A 16,479-nucleotide genomic window follows, 5' to 3' on the forward strand; every position below is an offset into this window, starting at 1 on the left:
TTATGTCTATAATAAATCATGCAATAAATCCAAGGAAAAGAGATTGGTGGAAAATATGTAAGGAAATAGTGAGGAAGAAGAATAGATGCATCTCAGTCATTATTCCCAACTGATAGGAATAGTCTGTGTTTCATTCAACACGCAGGTAGCAGTGACTATTAACTGCAAATTCATGACAGTCCTTTCTTTCTTTCCCTGCCTCTATCTGCCAGAATGAAACTTCTGAGCATAGTCACTAGTTAAGGACCCTGGCTTTGATGGGTTGGGGTTGCCAGGGAATATCAGAATGTTACACGAACTGGATCCATGAAATGGCTCTTGGGGTTTGCCAACAGAACTAGTCAAGATACACAGATTTCTAAAAATGAGACAGCTTTCTCTGAAGTCACTCTTCAGAAGACTGTTTTCACTCTTCATCTGTCCTTCTCTTGGGTCTTACTTCAGAAATGATGAAGGGTCTGAGATTAATTTAGCTTTTGAAACTGTCTGCTTTTAAATTACTAAGAAAACTTCAAACTAAACTGAGTCTAGTTCTTGTCCCCTCCAAGGCTTTACAAGGGATTTCTCCAAAAAGCCAAGCCAAACAAACAAAAAACCAAACAATCAAGTAACACTTCCTCTCCAAAATACAGCAGCTAATGATCTTATAATAAGGGACAGATATCTATTTCATCACTTCAGAAGCAGCCCCCACTGTGTAGACTGCATTTAGCACCTCTTAGACCAAATGTTGCCACCTCTCTTTCTCAAAGTTCTGTTATGGGATCATAGGCAACCTTCAGTCACAAGAATGAGGCAATGAAATAAAATCTAGTGAGTACTGTATATAATATATGTTTTGACTTCTTTCTAATTTGCATTTTCTGAAGTACAGAGGAAAACTGGCCTACTGAAATTTTTTATGGTTTTATTACTATATGCTATTAAGAAGGCAGAGTTGCAAGATAATTCCTATTCCTAATTATGTCATTGTAGTAGTACACCTGCCATTTTTTTCCAGTAGCAAACTTCTATGCTCAGCAGACATTATTAACAGCTTTCAAAAGACTGTTGCTCAAAGTTAGAATGAAATTTGGAGAATATAAGTAGAAACAAATAATTTTGCCAGTCTTATGATAGGGAAAGTAACTTATCTATAAGACCTTGTGAATGTGTATGGCCCATCATGCTGCAGTAACTTGGAGGATAGGGGAGGAGGAGACTATAGGCTCTGAGGCTTAATAACTCCATAATGAAGCAGATCTTCCAGAAATCTAGCACAGTACTTGTTCTGCTAGAATCTGATACTTCAACCTCTAATTATATTGCAGTGCATCAAAAAATGTCAATGCTGCAGATTTAAAAATGGACAGATGTAAATAATATGCAGGAAAGCCTTGTTAAGGCTAATAAGAACACCACTTTCACTTTTGGTACATGAAGACAGGGCATAGGACAGGATTCTTCTGCTAGCTACTAGAAAATTTACTACAGAGACAGTCCCTATACCCGCTGCTCTCTGGCAGTGACTTTGAATTTCATCACAGTGATTTGAAATATTGCAACTGAAAAAAATATTTTAAAAAATATTTTTATTGAGGATTTTGACAATGCAGTATCTCCAAAGTATTGTTAGCAGGAGGTCATTGTCCTTTTCTGGATTTAGATACATTATTCATTGTCCATAAATTTTTCATTCAAAACATGAGGTGATATGTATCACCTAAATGAACTGGAGTCATGGGAACAATGAAATCTCTCCCTTGCCTTAAGACTGGTATATTAAGATTTCTTCCTTTTCTTTTTTTTCTCCACTTTTTCTTTCCTGCACTTAAGTTCAGAAGAAAATAAGGATTCAGAATTTTTCTTAATAAGTGCTTATTTGTCAGATAGCTACTTATGTAACTTGATTTTCATCTCCTGTTTATTCTTTTCTCTTTTTACATCTTTAAGTGTACATACTGTGAAATGTTTTCCTGTGATATTTCTATCCTTTCTGATTTCCTATTCCTGAACAGTGTTTCACCTTTAATGTTTGTTTCCTCCATCCTCTTCTTCTACCATAGTTTCCAAGCGTTAGCAGAATAATCTGAGTTTTAACCGGGACTCCCTAGGAGCACAAGGTACTTCATAAGATGCATGAAAAAAACATCCTGTCCCAAATAATTTACAAACCTAAGGGTCTCGTCTCACACTGAAGCCTGGACAGGCAGACCATAAAGTAAACGGGGTCTACTATAGGTGAAAAGGCCTACTCCCACAGAACAACTTGAAAAGTAGATTTCCTAAAAGAACAAGTGGAACTGAAAGCTGACTGGAGGAAGGATACTGTCCAATGCATACAAACACTTTTTCCAAAGTATTGGAAGACTACCATTTTCCCACCTTGCAAAAAACCCCAAACACCTTTTATCCTCCAATATATCCCTCCTTTCTTAGCAAAAGAAATTCTGTCCTTGCTTCCATTGCTCCCCCATGATGGCAAGTTTCTTATTCTTCTTTCTGGCCAATACTTCTGGCATCACCTGCAGCACTATGGAAGGAAATTCAGAGAAAAGACTTCTACAGCGCAGCTGGAGTTAAGGTACCAGCTGTACTCTGCTTACAGGGTATTATGAAAACAAAGAAATACATCATTTTAGAGAGTCTGCAAGTGTTAAATTGTATGACAGGTTTTTTTGCTGAGCGATGGGCCCGTTAGTCTTTACTCCCACTCCTTACTCATTCTTTAGAGTGAGGGAGGAGTCAAAGCACAGATCTCTTCCCCAGAACATGATTGATAAGATAGATCTGTGATCCACAAAAACAGACCACTGAAGTGAGAACAAAGGAAAGCAGCACTGCACTGTGGAGATGATGCATTTCTGTTGGAAGTGTCCTTTCAGTCTAGAACATCATTAAAACCAAGCAAAACACAAGAAAAGCAAGCAAATATGATTTAAAAAAAAAAGAAAAAAGAAAAAAAAAGCCAAAAACCCCAAACCTAAAGTATGAAGACACTGCAAGTAACTAGTCAGGATAAATCACCTTAGGAATTAACTATCCTCGGAATACTGAATTTGTATATGATTCCTCATTTGGAATACAAATTATTTTAAGAAGGACACAGTTTATGAAAGCATTTCAAGGAGTTGCCTGTCTTTTCTGAGGTAGACAGTATGCAAATCATTTTCATTAGAAGAACAGTACAAGGTGGAGAACAAAGCTAGTACTTTTCAAGAGGATCTTATATGTGCATTTTTGCTGCTAAATAACCAGGTTGGTCTGTGTTTTCAAATCACTCCGGAATAACAGAACAGGAATCAGAGAAAATTAGCCCTTTGGGGAGGGAGTTAATTTAGAAATAAAAATAAATCACCAAATCTTTTTCCCCTTTTATTGGATTTCGAATAACACTACGTGAAGATGACTACTGGACTACTGGAGCGATGAACCCTAAAAAAAAATGACACTCACCTGGGAAAAATGGCTCATAGCTAAGATCATAAATATATTTTTCAACCTTCTGCTTTTCAGTGCTCTGAGTCTGAGCTCAAGATGATAGGAAGCCTAAGAGAGCTTAAGTCTTTTCTTCCTGTCAATCCCAAATATCATGCTTCCGTTCTTTTTCAACCCAGAAATTTTTTCCAGTCACAAAAAAAAAAAATCATCTGGATGTTCCTTTAGGATTCCTAGATGTAAGCTAATGCAGTAAGATCATCAGCAGAACTTGGCCTACCTGATACCTGGAAATCACCAATCAGACAAATAGGCACTCTGCGTATACACATCAACTGCACATATATTGCTATTTCTAGAGTTACAATGACATAAGGCTTTTGTCTGGACAATAGCTATGACCAAAGATCTGTGGTTCATATCAACTCAACAATGAAACTAGGAGTTGCCAAAATTCTTCAGAAAAATTGCATTGATAAGATATTTATTTAAGTCATCATGTATTTTGCACAAATTTTCCAGTCATAAAATATCCTGGGTTTTCTACCTTGACTATTCCATTCTAACAGGAATATGTCTCCCTCAAAAAGTATACATGAGCACACCAAACTACGCAAGTTATTAAATTCGCAGAGTAAATTTCCAGTGATACCTATTAAACCTTCATGATACAGATAGCAAAACTGTTTTTTAATAAAAGTTCAATGTTCTAAGATACATAAAAGCATGTTTTTAGTGACAGTATTTTACTTTCACTTGATTTTTTTCCTTCAAAATATATTAGAATGTATTAATACAAGACATAGCTTTTGAAAACTGCTCTACAAAACTCAACCACAAAAAGGCATATAAAGACATAAGTGCCCTTTTGCACTCTGAAAATTATTTAAGTTAAAGGAGAAGGAGATAGCCAGAAGTTTGCACAATTTCATACAGACTAAAAGTATCCATATGTGGAACTGCTCCAAAAGAGTTATCACATTTAAAATTGACACCTTGACTTCAACATACACATGCCTGTAGATTTTTCTGAGTGCTTGAAGTAATAGCTCCAAAAACACACAACATAATGTGCAGTGTTGGTGGCCCGCTGAGGCCCATAAAAACACCTTAATTTTAGCCTCGCGATGCTGTGACTGACTGAACTGCACAAACAGAAGATTCCCACTATTGTTTCTTTGAGCTAAACTTGTTAAAAGGGCAAATATGAGCAGTGCAATACCACAGATTTTGCTCCAGTAAGAATCTAGGGCTTGGTCCACAAGAACTAAGCTTCTTGAACCCATTATACTACTAAGGGCTTTCACAGTGCAGTACACTGCTCTTGCTTCACTGACCCTGGCACAGCATAAGTATTGCACCATTAGAACAGTCACAGTACCGTATTTATACTCCTGAAGTATTAACTTAAAGCTTTGTTGCAAACTCCAGGCTACAAATACTGCTACATAAAAAGCTCTGAATTTTACTTGGAAGATCTCAGGTGAGAAAGGGAAAGGAAATGAATTAGATAAAGCCTCTCATTGTTCACAAATTCAGTGTAACATTGAAAGACAACAGTTCTGCACTTCTTGTCATCTTTATCATCTTTTGTATGCCAGAAACATCCTCTTTGTGCATCTGTGAATCATCTTTTGTGCATCATTGTTTGCTGAAGAGACTCTCTCTACTCTAACTGGCTTAGAGAGATCTACTAGGACAACTGAGGCTACTTGGAGCCAAAACCTGTCAAAGCATCAAAGCATCAAACACAGAGTATGTCTACAAAAACCTCTTCTTCGATACTGTTCTGCAGAGATGCAAAGGCTAGCTTAAATTAGGTTTCCTAGATAACGGCAGTGATTTAGTCACATGAATTTGGAGCTCAGCAAGGGCCAGACTATACTTCTGTGAGAAGTAACTTTAAAGAGTATCTTTAATCTTGATTTGGTAAATTTTAGGTACGTCAAGTACACTATGCGGTCATTTATTTGACTATGGGGAATGTGCAGCTTAAGTAAATTGGAATTATTGTTGGAATTAACAACTTCAAAAGATGTTCAAAAGTTATTGGAAAACACTAACTCTGTTCTTGGAATGGCATCTTTAAGAGTTGACTTTAAATGCTGCCACTGTACCACCATAAGGAAAAACTGGAGAAGACTAGATTTTATGTACATTGGTATCCACTGTACAGGTGGGTAGTCTCAGTTTTTCTTAACCTCTCTTATATCACTGCTAAAGAACATTCCACATTTTCCCTAAACCTAAATAAGATCTATAAGGCAAACAATTTCAAAATTAAAATAGTTTATGTAAATATTCAACAGTACAATATTTGAATGAACACAAAGGTTCCTAAAAAGAATTCAATGTTTTTCAAGAGAAACACATTTTCATACTGTGACTTACATTTAGACAGAAACTTTTCTGCCTCAGATTCTAATAGACCAATCAAGTGAAGATATTTCTAAAGCAAGGTGAACTTAGGACAGAAAACTGTGTGACTTCAGCGACAGGGAAGCATGGAAATAGTTCTTTTAGCTGAAAATTCATGCCATTTATTTATTTTGTTTATACTGAAATCTTCTCTTACCATCATGATTGGGGTTTCCCAAAGTCCATGGCTCATCTGAGTCAAAATGAGTGTCTCCCCCAATTCCTGGCCCAGGGAAATATGCATGAGCCAAAAATCCTCCCTCCCCATCAAAGGGAGAACTGTCTCCATGAAAACCTGATGCAAAAATGATTGTAATATCAACGTCCCTCTTGCCATTTTCTAATTCAATATAAGGAACTTCTTCAAACGTTAGAGGAGTTACATTCTGCCACACATCGAAGGCACGGCGAATGGCTTTACGAGTTTCAGCATCACCTACTTTTGGAGTGACGTTCTTTATGCTGAAAGAAACAGAGAAACGTTAAATAGATTAAATTTGCAAGTGCTAAGTGACACTGCTTACATCCATTTCCCCCTAATTATTAAAAGCATTGTGCTTTTAATAAAACGTGCTAGTCTAGCATTATATCCTTGAAGAAGAGTATTTTTAAACAAGCTGGTGTGAAATTATTGTGTCAATCTGCATAGACCTTTATGCTAGCACTTATTATATGTTAGCTAGGTTTCACTCAGCAGTACAAAATTCTTATTTTTAGAAGATTAAAAATATTTTAAAATGAAAAATTCTTAACAGTGGGATAACCAGATTAATCAACCACTGACTGTTTACCTCCTGGACAACAATTAGAATCCTTCACAGCTAAAGAACGGCATGTCATTTCTGATCAGAAGAAGTGTTTCCAGTTAAATGAAATTTTAACTTCTTAGTGAGTACATTAACAATAGCAGAGCTCCATTCTGTGACCCCCAACCAGTATTCACAAAGCCTTAAAAACAGTTCTTGTTGCATTTGTAACTGGATAGATAATTCCTTATCAGAAACAAAGCTTTTTTTAATTCAATATAGGCTAAGATGTCCTTTTATGATCTGATTACTTCTATAAATCTTACATAAAACTGTAGAATTCATGAGAGAAATAATTTTATAGAAGATAATTATGTGCTAATTCATAAATATATATTTAAACAGAAATTTCATTCTCCACTACTTCTTCAAATGACACACATAAGAGGCAAAAAACCATCAGAAATACAGTTGAGTTCAGAGTCACAGTTACTAGTAAATTATAGTGGGATCATCCTTTTAAAAAATTTTATTTATTTTTATTATTGAATTCAAGAAAAGAATGGCAATAATCAATTTCAGACCTATCCAATTTCCTCCATCATTTTTACTCAGTTCATATGGCCAGCAAAAATTCCATTAGGTTTGTGTCTGTTCTGAAACTGCTGTAATCAGATGCTCTTTTTTCATTTGACATGTGCTTGACTGAATGTCCAGTACAAATTTCAGAAATTACATAGTTCTAGAGTATCTGTAAGATTTATGTAAGTTTACACAGCATGGCATGATGGAGAACAAAAATATTTTCATGAATAAACCTGGACTGATTGACTTGTTTGGTGCATTAAATGTGCTTGATTATATGGTATTGTAAGTTTATATAAATGGAAATAAATCCTTCAAGTCTAATTTTATAGATTTGACTACACATATGTAATATTTTGTTAATGGATTCATGTAAAAAACATAAAGTTACCTGTTTTGACTTCCACTCAAAAATATTCTTGTGTTGAGTCCAATAATGCTAGTCTAAGCAAAGCATTATTTCTTTTTAGCTAGTATGGATGTTCCAAAGAGGTATGAGAGATTAGAAGATAATATACTGAGGGAATCCACTGCTTCCCTTGATCTTTTGTTCCAAAGATGATTTAATCAGTCATTACATACTTGTGCTTATTCTCTTATTTGTCTGGCTTGTAACACTGGTTCTTGTTCTGCCTTTCTCTTCCACATACGTGAGCTATAAGAACATTTTTCCCCCCTAAAAAAGACATTTAGAAGACATTTCTGCACTGCAAAGTCATTACCTTTTGTTTTCTCTTTGAAATTAAAAGTTTGAACTCTTTAAATCTCTTACTATAAGACATTTTCTCCAGTCTATTAAATATTTTCTGTGATTTTTACTGAACTCACTCCAATTTTGCAATGTTCTTTTAATACTGACTCTGTCAGAACTACAAAGTACTGCTGTACTGATCTTGCTGTGGGAGAGAAAAAGTCCTCTGATCTGTAGGGCAGCCTTACCCTATATGATGTAAATTTCAAGTGATTCAAATTGCTTTGTATGATGCCCTTTCCTCGTAGTTATTTACTCCTCAGTAATTTTATGATCAGTGTTGTGTTGATTTTCAGGTGATTAAAAAATATTGGATGCACTGGACCAACTATCATCCCTGCAGAACTCCTCTCTGAAAGCTCCCTCCTTTGTGAATTACTTTTTTGACATGTTTTAGTTAGCAAGCTCATAAGCTACTCATCCTGTGCCCCTTGAGAATGTACAGTATTTTACAACCAGAGTGTCATGTGGCACTAAATCAACCCATCTCACAAAGGCACACTTTCACTGCCACTACCAAAAACTTGACAACAGTTAACCTGTTGCTATGCTAAGAATACCACTTACAAAGCTGATGAATTTTCTCTTAGTCAGTCCTGCAGTGTGCTTTCTGAAGCAAGTAAATTGTCTCAAGCACAGCGCCTTGAAGGATTAGAGCCTCTGTTATTTACTACGTATAATGAATACAGCAAATAAATCAACGGGCTTCATAGAAAATAGAATATGTGTAGCAAAACTGATATTTTGATGTGGGAAAAGTTCATCTGAAAGATATAGTTTGGGTTTTTTTTATTGTTTTGTATTTAGGAATCTTAGTAGTGGGTCTAAGTCACGCTTTGGGTTTATGTAAACAGCAAAAGTACGGTCTTATGCTGTGATGTGATATGTGACATTAGGAAATGCATAAAAACAGATCAGAATTTTGTATTGGTGGTAAATTACTTGGTGGATGAATTACTTGGTCTAAAAGGGTTTGAGCCATATTTTAAACCATATCACTTCACATTTTCTTGCTTTTCGTGCACAGAATTAAGTTTTAGTCCTTGATTACAAATGGAAAAATAAGCCATTGTGCTAGTTTCACCCACATTAACTAGGGGTGACTACCCATGATGGGAGACCTTTTCCAGGGGATTCAGCTACTGAATTACTTTTGAAATAGCATCCTACTTCTCAAGATTCATTGTCAAGAGGAAAGTTTTTTCAAAGCATACATTCTGTATTAAAACAAGACAGACCTCTGGCTTCCACAACAAGCTTCTGGAGAGGGTAAGATTATACTGAAAAATGTAGCTTCTAAAAGAAATTAAATAAATCAGTAGTTATTCCAATATAAGAGTATTTCCAGAAAATGATTGTCCATTTTAATGTGTTTAACACAAGCGAATATTGTGTGTAATATGAATGTTGAAGTTGTCTAGCTGGGAACTTTGCTTAGAATAATTCATCAATGTAGACATATGAAATCCAAGTTATTTTACATTTCTGTTATGGTGGTGATTATATAACCTCCAAAGGGGAAGTACAGGAAGAAGATCAGTCCATACAGACAATATTTCAACTACCAGAGATTCTAGGACTTAAAAGTCTTCAGTTTAGACATATCACTGCAATAGCAAATAGTCTTATATGAACCTTTTTCCTATTACATTTGGCTCTACATCTTACAGCCAGCAGTCACCTAAAATAGTGGTAACTGTCACTGGTAACAAAAAAAGGAACTGAGTATCTTGCACTAAGCATGTCCAGATAATGGAGCTCAAGTAAAAATAAGTGAAGGACATGCCAACCCAGAACCACTCCTATTGCAAGGTGGCAGCATAGTAAGACAAAGGCCATCACAATAAGAAAACAATATTTCCTAAATATTACTTTCCTAACCTCCAAGTCTAGTGACCATTTTACAGTAAAGGTGTTCATTAGAGAGAAAGATCTAATGCTGACCTTGACCAGATCAGCAGTGCAACCTTATAAAGAGACTGAAGAACATACAATTCCTTTCAAAGGGAAAATACTTTACTAAGCAAAAGATGATCCGTAAGATTAAATATTTACTTCAAAGTCATTTTTTACAAACTATTAAGCTGAGTGATGCTTTGTATAAATTTTGAAGGCTGTTATTCTTAGACAACCACAGCCATGTATCAATTGAATACAGTATTTTGTGGTTATTATTGCTGTTTGATGCAAACATGGCTTTCAACCAGGTAGTTGCTTTAGTCATTATGTCTTTTAAATCCATGTCTTGCACAAGAGATTTCACGAGTGATATACACTTTTCACACTTATCTACTATTTCTACAGATGCCTTAAGAGTCTTGTTTTGGAGACTGTTATTCTGAAGTTCTGAGTCCTAGTGATTCTAGAAAAGATTTGGGTTTTCCTTCCCCTCCCCCTCCTTCCCAAAAATATCCTCAAAAAAAATTATCCATGTTTCAGTGGCACATTTTTGGCTGCAACAGCTTCAGGAGCCCTGCAAGGCTGTCAGGATATACCTCACTTGGCTCTGTAAAATCAGTCATCTGAAATTTAAATACAGTACATTAAGTAGCACATATTTGCCATTAAATTTCACTATTTCCTTTTTTCCTTCCTGAGCTGTCATTAGAACAGCTTGTTATATTTTTCATATAAATTGCTACAATTCTGCATATAAAATCAACCCTTCTGACCTAAGATAGACCCAAGAGGCAGTTCAGCAAAGGCTAGACAAAGCTCAAAATGCATAAAGCTTATCATTGCTGCTTACCTTAGCAGTAATGGCCTCCACAAGAGTTGTAATAACTCAGTGACAGACTTCTTCATGGTCTGTAGACTTTGATACTTCTATTCTCTACTGCATATAATAAATACTGTTTTTAAATTTGTTCTATGCTCATTTGTGCATTAAATCCAGAGTACAAGATTAACAATATCTTACTATGCTGTTGTGCTGATTAGACTGGATACTAATGAGTGCTTTTAGAATTATTAAGTAATTATAGTGATGCAAGATGATCTTTTATTCTTTTTAGAACATCAATATTTCTATTAAATATAAATGGGGAAAATATTTCTATATTGCCACCTCTCTCAAAAATTCCAAGATTTTCTTGGAGCAAAGTCACAAAATGGAAACCCCATTGTAAAGAAAGAAAGCACACAGAAGATAAAAGAGCAGGAAATTCAACTGAGTAGGTAAAAAGATGCAGTTGGTAATCTGTTTGAAGTAAGCCAATTATAGATCTGTATGATATGAAACAGTTAAGATAAAATGAATTGAAACATAGCTTAAATTTGAATAACTTGTTGAAACTACCTTCTCATTGCCATTGCTGTAAATCAAACCTAAACTGAACCAAAGATTTCTTTTTTTTTTTTTTTTTAATCCCACTGTTACTTTTATTGAAAGTAATAGACTACCTCTGGTCAAATATATATTTCATTTTGCACCACCATTTCTCTAGAGATACTTTCTATCAAGTTGTTTCATTAATCTCACTGATGTGGGTTTTCTTAGCTTCAACTTCTTTCCAGTCTCATTTTGCTAACTCTTTGTAGCTATAACCTAAGAATGTTTCTCATGCAAAATGTGATCTCAGTTCATATAGCTCCTGCCTCAGCTGATTAAACCCAAGTCAGAACTATTGCTTTAGATTTTCTTGTTCTGTGACCACATTAAAAGTCAACCTACTGCTGCCATGTTGGAAAGAATTCATAATTCTCTTGCCTCTTCTAGTTTCATGGATAATATTCTCCGCATGATTCATTAAAAGGAAAGGAAAATTGACAAAGATGAGATTTCCAAAATACAAAACCAAGATTAGAAAAATACTTGACAGGTAAATGGTTTTATAGGAAAGATGTTCTAAGTAATCCCATGTCATAGTTTACTACTAATTAATTTAAAACGACTAAAATGCAACATAAACATTTACAATTATAGCATGTTGATATTCAAATATTTAATTATTTCAGGATTGCTGAAGTACGTAAGTATTAAAGAAATGAGAACTGATATTCCACAATATTCAAATTTTATGTGAAGAAGACTGACACTAAAAATACATATAGTGAAGAGCATTTTTTTGTTAATTGCAGTGTGGAAAATAATAACTAATTGGTTTAATTGATTGTTATGTAGGAATCCTCTCTCACAATTACAGTTATCTACACTTTTTTCATTGCATAAATTTTAGAATTGCCACGCTGTGATTTAATTGCCTTTTATTAGGTACATTTTACATGTCCTCTCCCCTTACATTCAGAGGTTAGAAATCCTAAGGTATAATAACACTGCTAACAGTTCTTTAGGAAAAGGGCAAGCATTACCTTTAATAAGTTAGACTTTGGGAAAGCATCAAGCTTTAACAGAGGGATAAATATGCTTAAATCAACCCTCAGGAACTCAAGTATTCCATTTTATTCAGATTCCTAAACATTGCCTATAACGGCACTAGCAGATATCAGGTAGTTAGATACTGGAAACTTTCCTGTGTATTATCAGGTTGACTAGAATTGCATTTTTAATGGTATTTCTGATTGAAAGCTGGTAGGAGATGCAGTTATAATGACAAAAGAATGTTTAATAGAGCCTTAATAAGCACCTAATTCTGCATTTATGCTTACTACAAAAAGCTAATGCTTAGTGTCAGGAATCATAGCATCCCTGTCCCATTAGTCCTTAAGGATGGAAGCCCTATGGTAGTCCAACAGTTTATGAGAACTTTATGGTTGAAAATAAGTAGTCTCTCTAGTACAGATTACTATTTTTCTAGATTTGCAGCTGTCAATCATCAGAATTCCAGCAAAATATGTAAGTATGAATGCTAAGAACTCATGTGTGGGTCTTTTTTAAAACATCTGTTTTCAGAGAACCCTGAAAACTTCTTCACCATCTCACTCAGAATGCTCTCCACATCTGGAGGTATCACTTTTCAATATAAATCTGCATGCATTTTCTATACTACCGTGTGCTCTAATTCAAAATTTGTTAGTGACTTAAAATGGTAGAGTAGAATTCCAGAGCATGTTTTTAGGTATTTCCACTGCCTTAAGGTCTTGTAGGCCTCATATGTACGAAGGGAAAAAATTATATCAAAATGCAGCCCGATCCTGTAAATGCTTCTGGCATGTTTCAAAATATATTAGTCAGGTACAACTGAATTAAAGCACAGAATATTGCTAGCATATTGAAGAAAAGTTTTCAGACATTTCAGTTATTCACAAATTTGTTAAAGTTAGGACATTCTCAGCATCTCTGAAAAAAACCCAGATAATCATTATTTCCCCTTATGTCTGCTTTTCATTTTTAATGGGAAGAAAATATGCTCATGTCTTGATGCTGAAATAGTATAGCCATATATTTAAAAAATAATGCAGTGTGAATGTCATCACAGTGCAAAGCTTGTGTTCTCATTTCAATATGGACACAGAGCTAACCTTCTTTCACTCATGAGCAAACTGAAATCAAGGAAATTCAGCATATACTGACTTTGTGACAAGTATGATTAATAAGGTATGCAATTCCTTGATTTAGGAAATATTTTTAAATATTCTTCTGTAGTAGTATACTCAAAATATTATTTTATTAAAAAATCTTGTTGCTACTTTGAATCAACAGTGTTTTCTAAGTTTTTTCTTAATTCAGTATTTTCTTACCTTTCAGTGTGGCTTTTAAACAACCAAGAATAATTCTCTTTCCATGTTCCACACAATATGGATCATTCAGACCATAGAAATAACATAGTCTATGGTTAACAAGCCAGATAGGACTTTTCATTGCATACTGAACTCTCAGCTAGCCTTAATTCATTTAACTGGGCAGCATAAAGTTAGACATGTCCAAATCTTTCATCATCTGTCGGTTTTTGGAGAGCTGAAATCCAGGATGTATTCAACGTGTTGAGAAAGGAAAAGGACATTAATCTAGGGCTTGACCCAATGCCCACTGAAGTCAAGAAAAAGATTACATTAATTCTAGTTAGTGTGGGATGAAGCCATTGACCATCTACAATTAAGTTTTCTCCACCAATTAAATTTTTACATATTGCTGAATTATCAAATTGGGATTTTTTCTTCCTCAATTTGGCAAAATAAAGCAGCATACCTTTCATATTATTATTTTCTTTTATTTTAAATTGTTATGTGTTCTAAGTAATGGTTGTAATTCAAGGCAAAGCTTGGCTTATTAGAGAGCATTCTCCAATTTTATTTGCAAAAGTGTTCTGCAGACTGAATAATCTGAGCAATTGACCAATGACTGACTGCTGGAGTTAAAATTATGAATAGTATGCCCAGAATTCTGATGAGGAGTACTTTATATTCAATAATTGTCTGTCTAAAAAGGACATATAAACATTTATGTTCTATTTTTACAAAGCTGATTGCTTTATTGATTCACGTTGTTGCTTCTTTAAAGTGCTGCATGATTTACTTCCCTAGGTAAGGTGATTGGTTTTTGAGACTCATAGGTGTCCTTGTAAGCATGCCCTTAAAAAAAAAAAAAAGTAAAAAAAAAAAATCCCTTAATAGGTTTCATAGATTTCTTCTCTGACTCTTTAAAATGTTCAGAGATACTTGTGTAACTTGATACAGTCTAAAACACTAAGGAAGAATCAACACCATATCATTAAGATCTTTGTAGTCTGTTCTGTAATGGGGCTATAATTTTCATGTACTCTAGATGTTCTCCTTCACTTGTATACTCTTCTGGCTGGTAAAAAGGTTCAAATAATCACTTTCTGTTTCTCTCTTTGTAAAAAACATGTTAGTATATAACATAAGTACTAATAATGTTTACATGGTATACCGGCACGAACTATACCAGGCAGAAAAGAACAGTAAGTAATATTGCTGTGTAACTTCATTAGAAACAGAAATTCTAACAAACACTTTATTCACCAGTTCAAATAAGCAGAAAGCTGCATTCCCTGAGGGAAAGTATAATTAATGCAGCACAATGCCCATTCCATGCTACATTCCCAATATTGGAAATCTGCATTTTGATACTCTCTGCAGACATATTGTTTTCTAAGAGTAATTATCACCTAAGTCTAAAATGTAATATGTCACCAAAAAGGACATAATTAATGTAAATTATAATAGTAAGTTGCTTCTCTGAAGCTCCATCTTGAAATTTTGGGGTAGTGTTTCAGCTTCAAAAATTACAAATTGAAAATATGGAAATGTAGAAAAAATATTATGTCACATGTATCTGTTTTGATCCTCTTACCCATGATTACAGGGACAATCAAAGAGGAAATATATTCTGAACAACATTAATTAATTTAAATTTAACAGGTGCCAGGAGAAATTCTTGGGGAAAAAATGAGTGACAGACAAAAAATGCTAGAGTAAAAACGTAAGTAGATACAATTTAAAATGCATTTATATGTGATCTCAATTTTATTTTTCCATTAATAAATTCTTGATGTTTTGCCTGAAGTTATAATTGTTTCATTTAAATAGAGCATCTGAGGATATACTCTAAGACCAAGTAGCCAGACAGATAGTAAGTGGTAAATGTAGCTTTTGGTATCTTTCAAAGGGCTCCCCTCAGCGCTGGTATTGCACCTATTTGACAGTGATGCATAGAAAGAAGAACCCTACCTTTGCGTATTTCACAGAGTGAAACAAGAGTTTATACATTTACAGTATTATACTAAATATTTTCTTGAAATAAGCAACAAAGGAGCAAATTTGAAAAGCTTGCCTAACTCTACTCCAAAATCCTTGGGAAAAAACAATCACCAAATAATTTAGGAAAACGCATTAACTGCTGTTAAGGTCCATGTTCTGCTCATCTGTTGGTCTCTTTTTAACATAATGGGTATGTCCACAAAACACTTTTTTTTTTCTATTACCCTTCCTGTTCAGAAAAGCTGGTGAGTGCAGTCCTACGATAAGATAACTGTGATAGATGGCATCTTATTTATTGTTTATTCTGTGTTTCTGTTTGGGGCTGGGGCGGGGTGGGGTTTGGTTTGAGCGTGGGTTTTGTGGGGTTTTGGTTTTGCTTTCCAGAAAAGTGGAGGAGGTAGCAGACACTGAAATGAGGGAGAAATCACTCTTTCATTGGAGGAATTACTGAGCTTGCTTAGCAGGCATACTTCAGACTACAAGGTTCAACTGGCCAGGAAGACACAGAATGCAGCTGGAAACCTGCAGGTTATAAAGAGACTGAGACGCAGCACTGAGAAAAATGGAGCAGACAAGTGATGCTAGAGATATGATCACAAGTTTAGGGAACAAAGCAACTTAAAATGTCATTCAGTTAATTGGTATTAAGCCTGTAAAAAGGGAATTGCTGGGAAAAACAAAGCAGGTGAGGAGAAGCGTGTAAAGAATTTTATTTCCTTTTTTGTTGCCTTTATTTGCTTTGAGTTATTTTTTTAATTCAGAAAGATTAATATTGTATTTTTTATTCTACTAAAACTTGGGGTTTCTACTTTAAATGTCTTTTGGTCTGTAATTCACAACAAAATATATTATAGGCTTATTCACTTCAAAGCTTTGGTTAACTAGAGGTCTTGTCAAAGTGAGAGAGTGAATATTTTACAAGAGGCAAGGCAGGAGGTAAAG

At 34.7% G+C, this 16,479-nt stretch overlaps 1 protein-coding gene across 1 annotated transcript in view; it reads right to left on the bottom strand.

Moving 5' to 3' along the window:
• The window catches only part of MMP16 (matrix metallopeptidase 16), a 190,299-nt gene that overhangs the window by 74,961 nt on the left and 98,859 nt on the right, over window positions 1–16,479 (bottom strand). Inside the window, exon 5 of the mRNA XM_075023548.1 lies at window positions 5,993–6,297. Coding sequence (XP_074879649.1) covers window positions 5,993–6,297 — 305 coding nt within the window. The remainder of the gene's footprint in view (window positions 1–5,992; window positions 6,298–16,479) is intronic.

Source organism: Buteo buteo, chromosome 3 (genome assembly GCF_964188355.1).
Source record: "Buteo buteo chromosome 3, bButBut1.hap1.1, whole genome shotgun sequence".
NCBI lineage: Eukaryota > Metazoa > Chordata > Aves > Accipitriformes > Accipitridae > Buteo > Buteo buteo.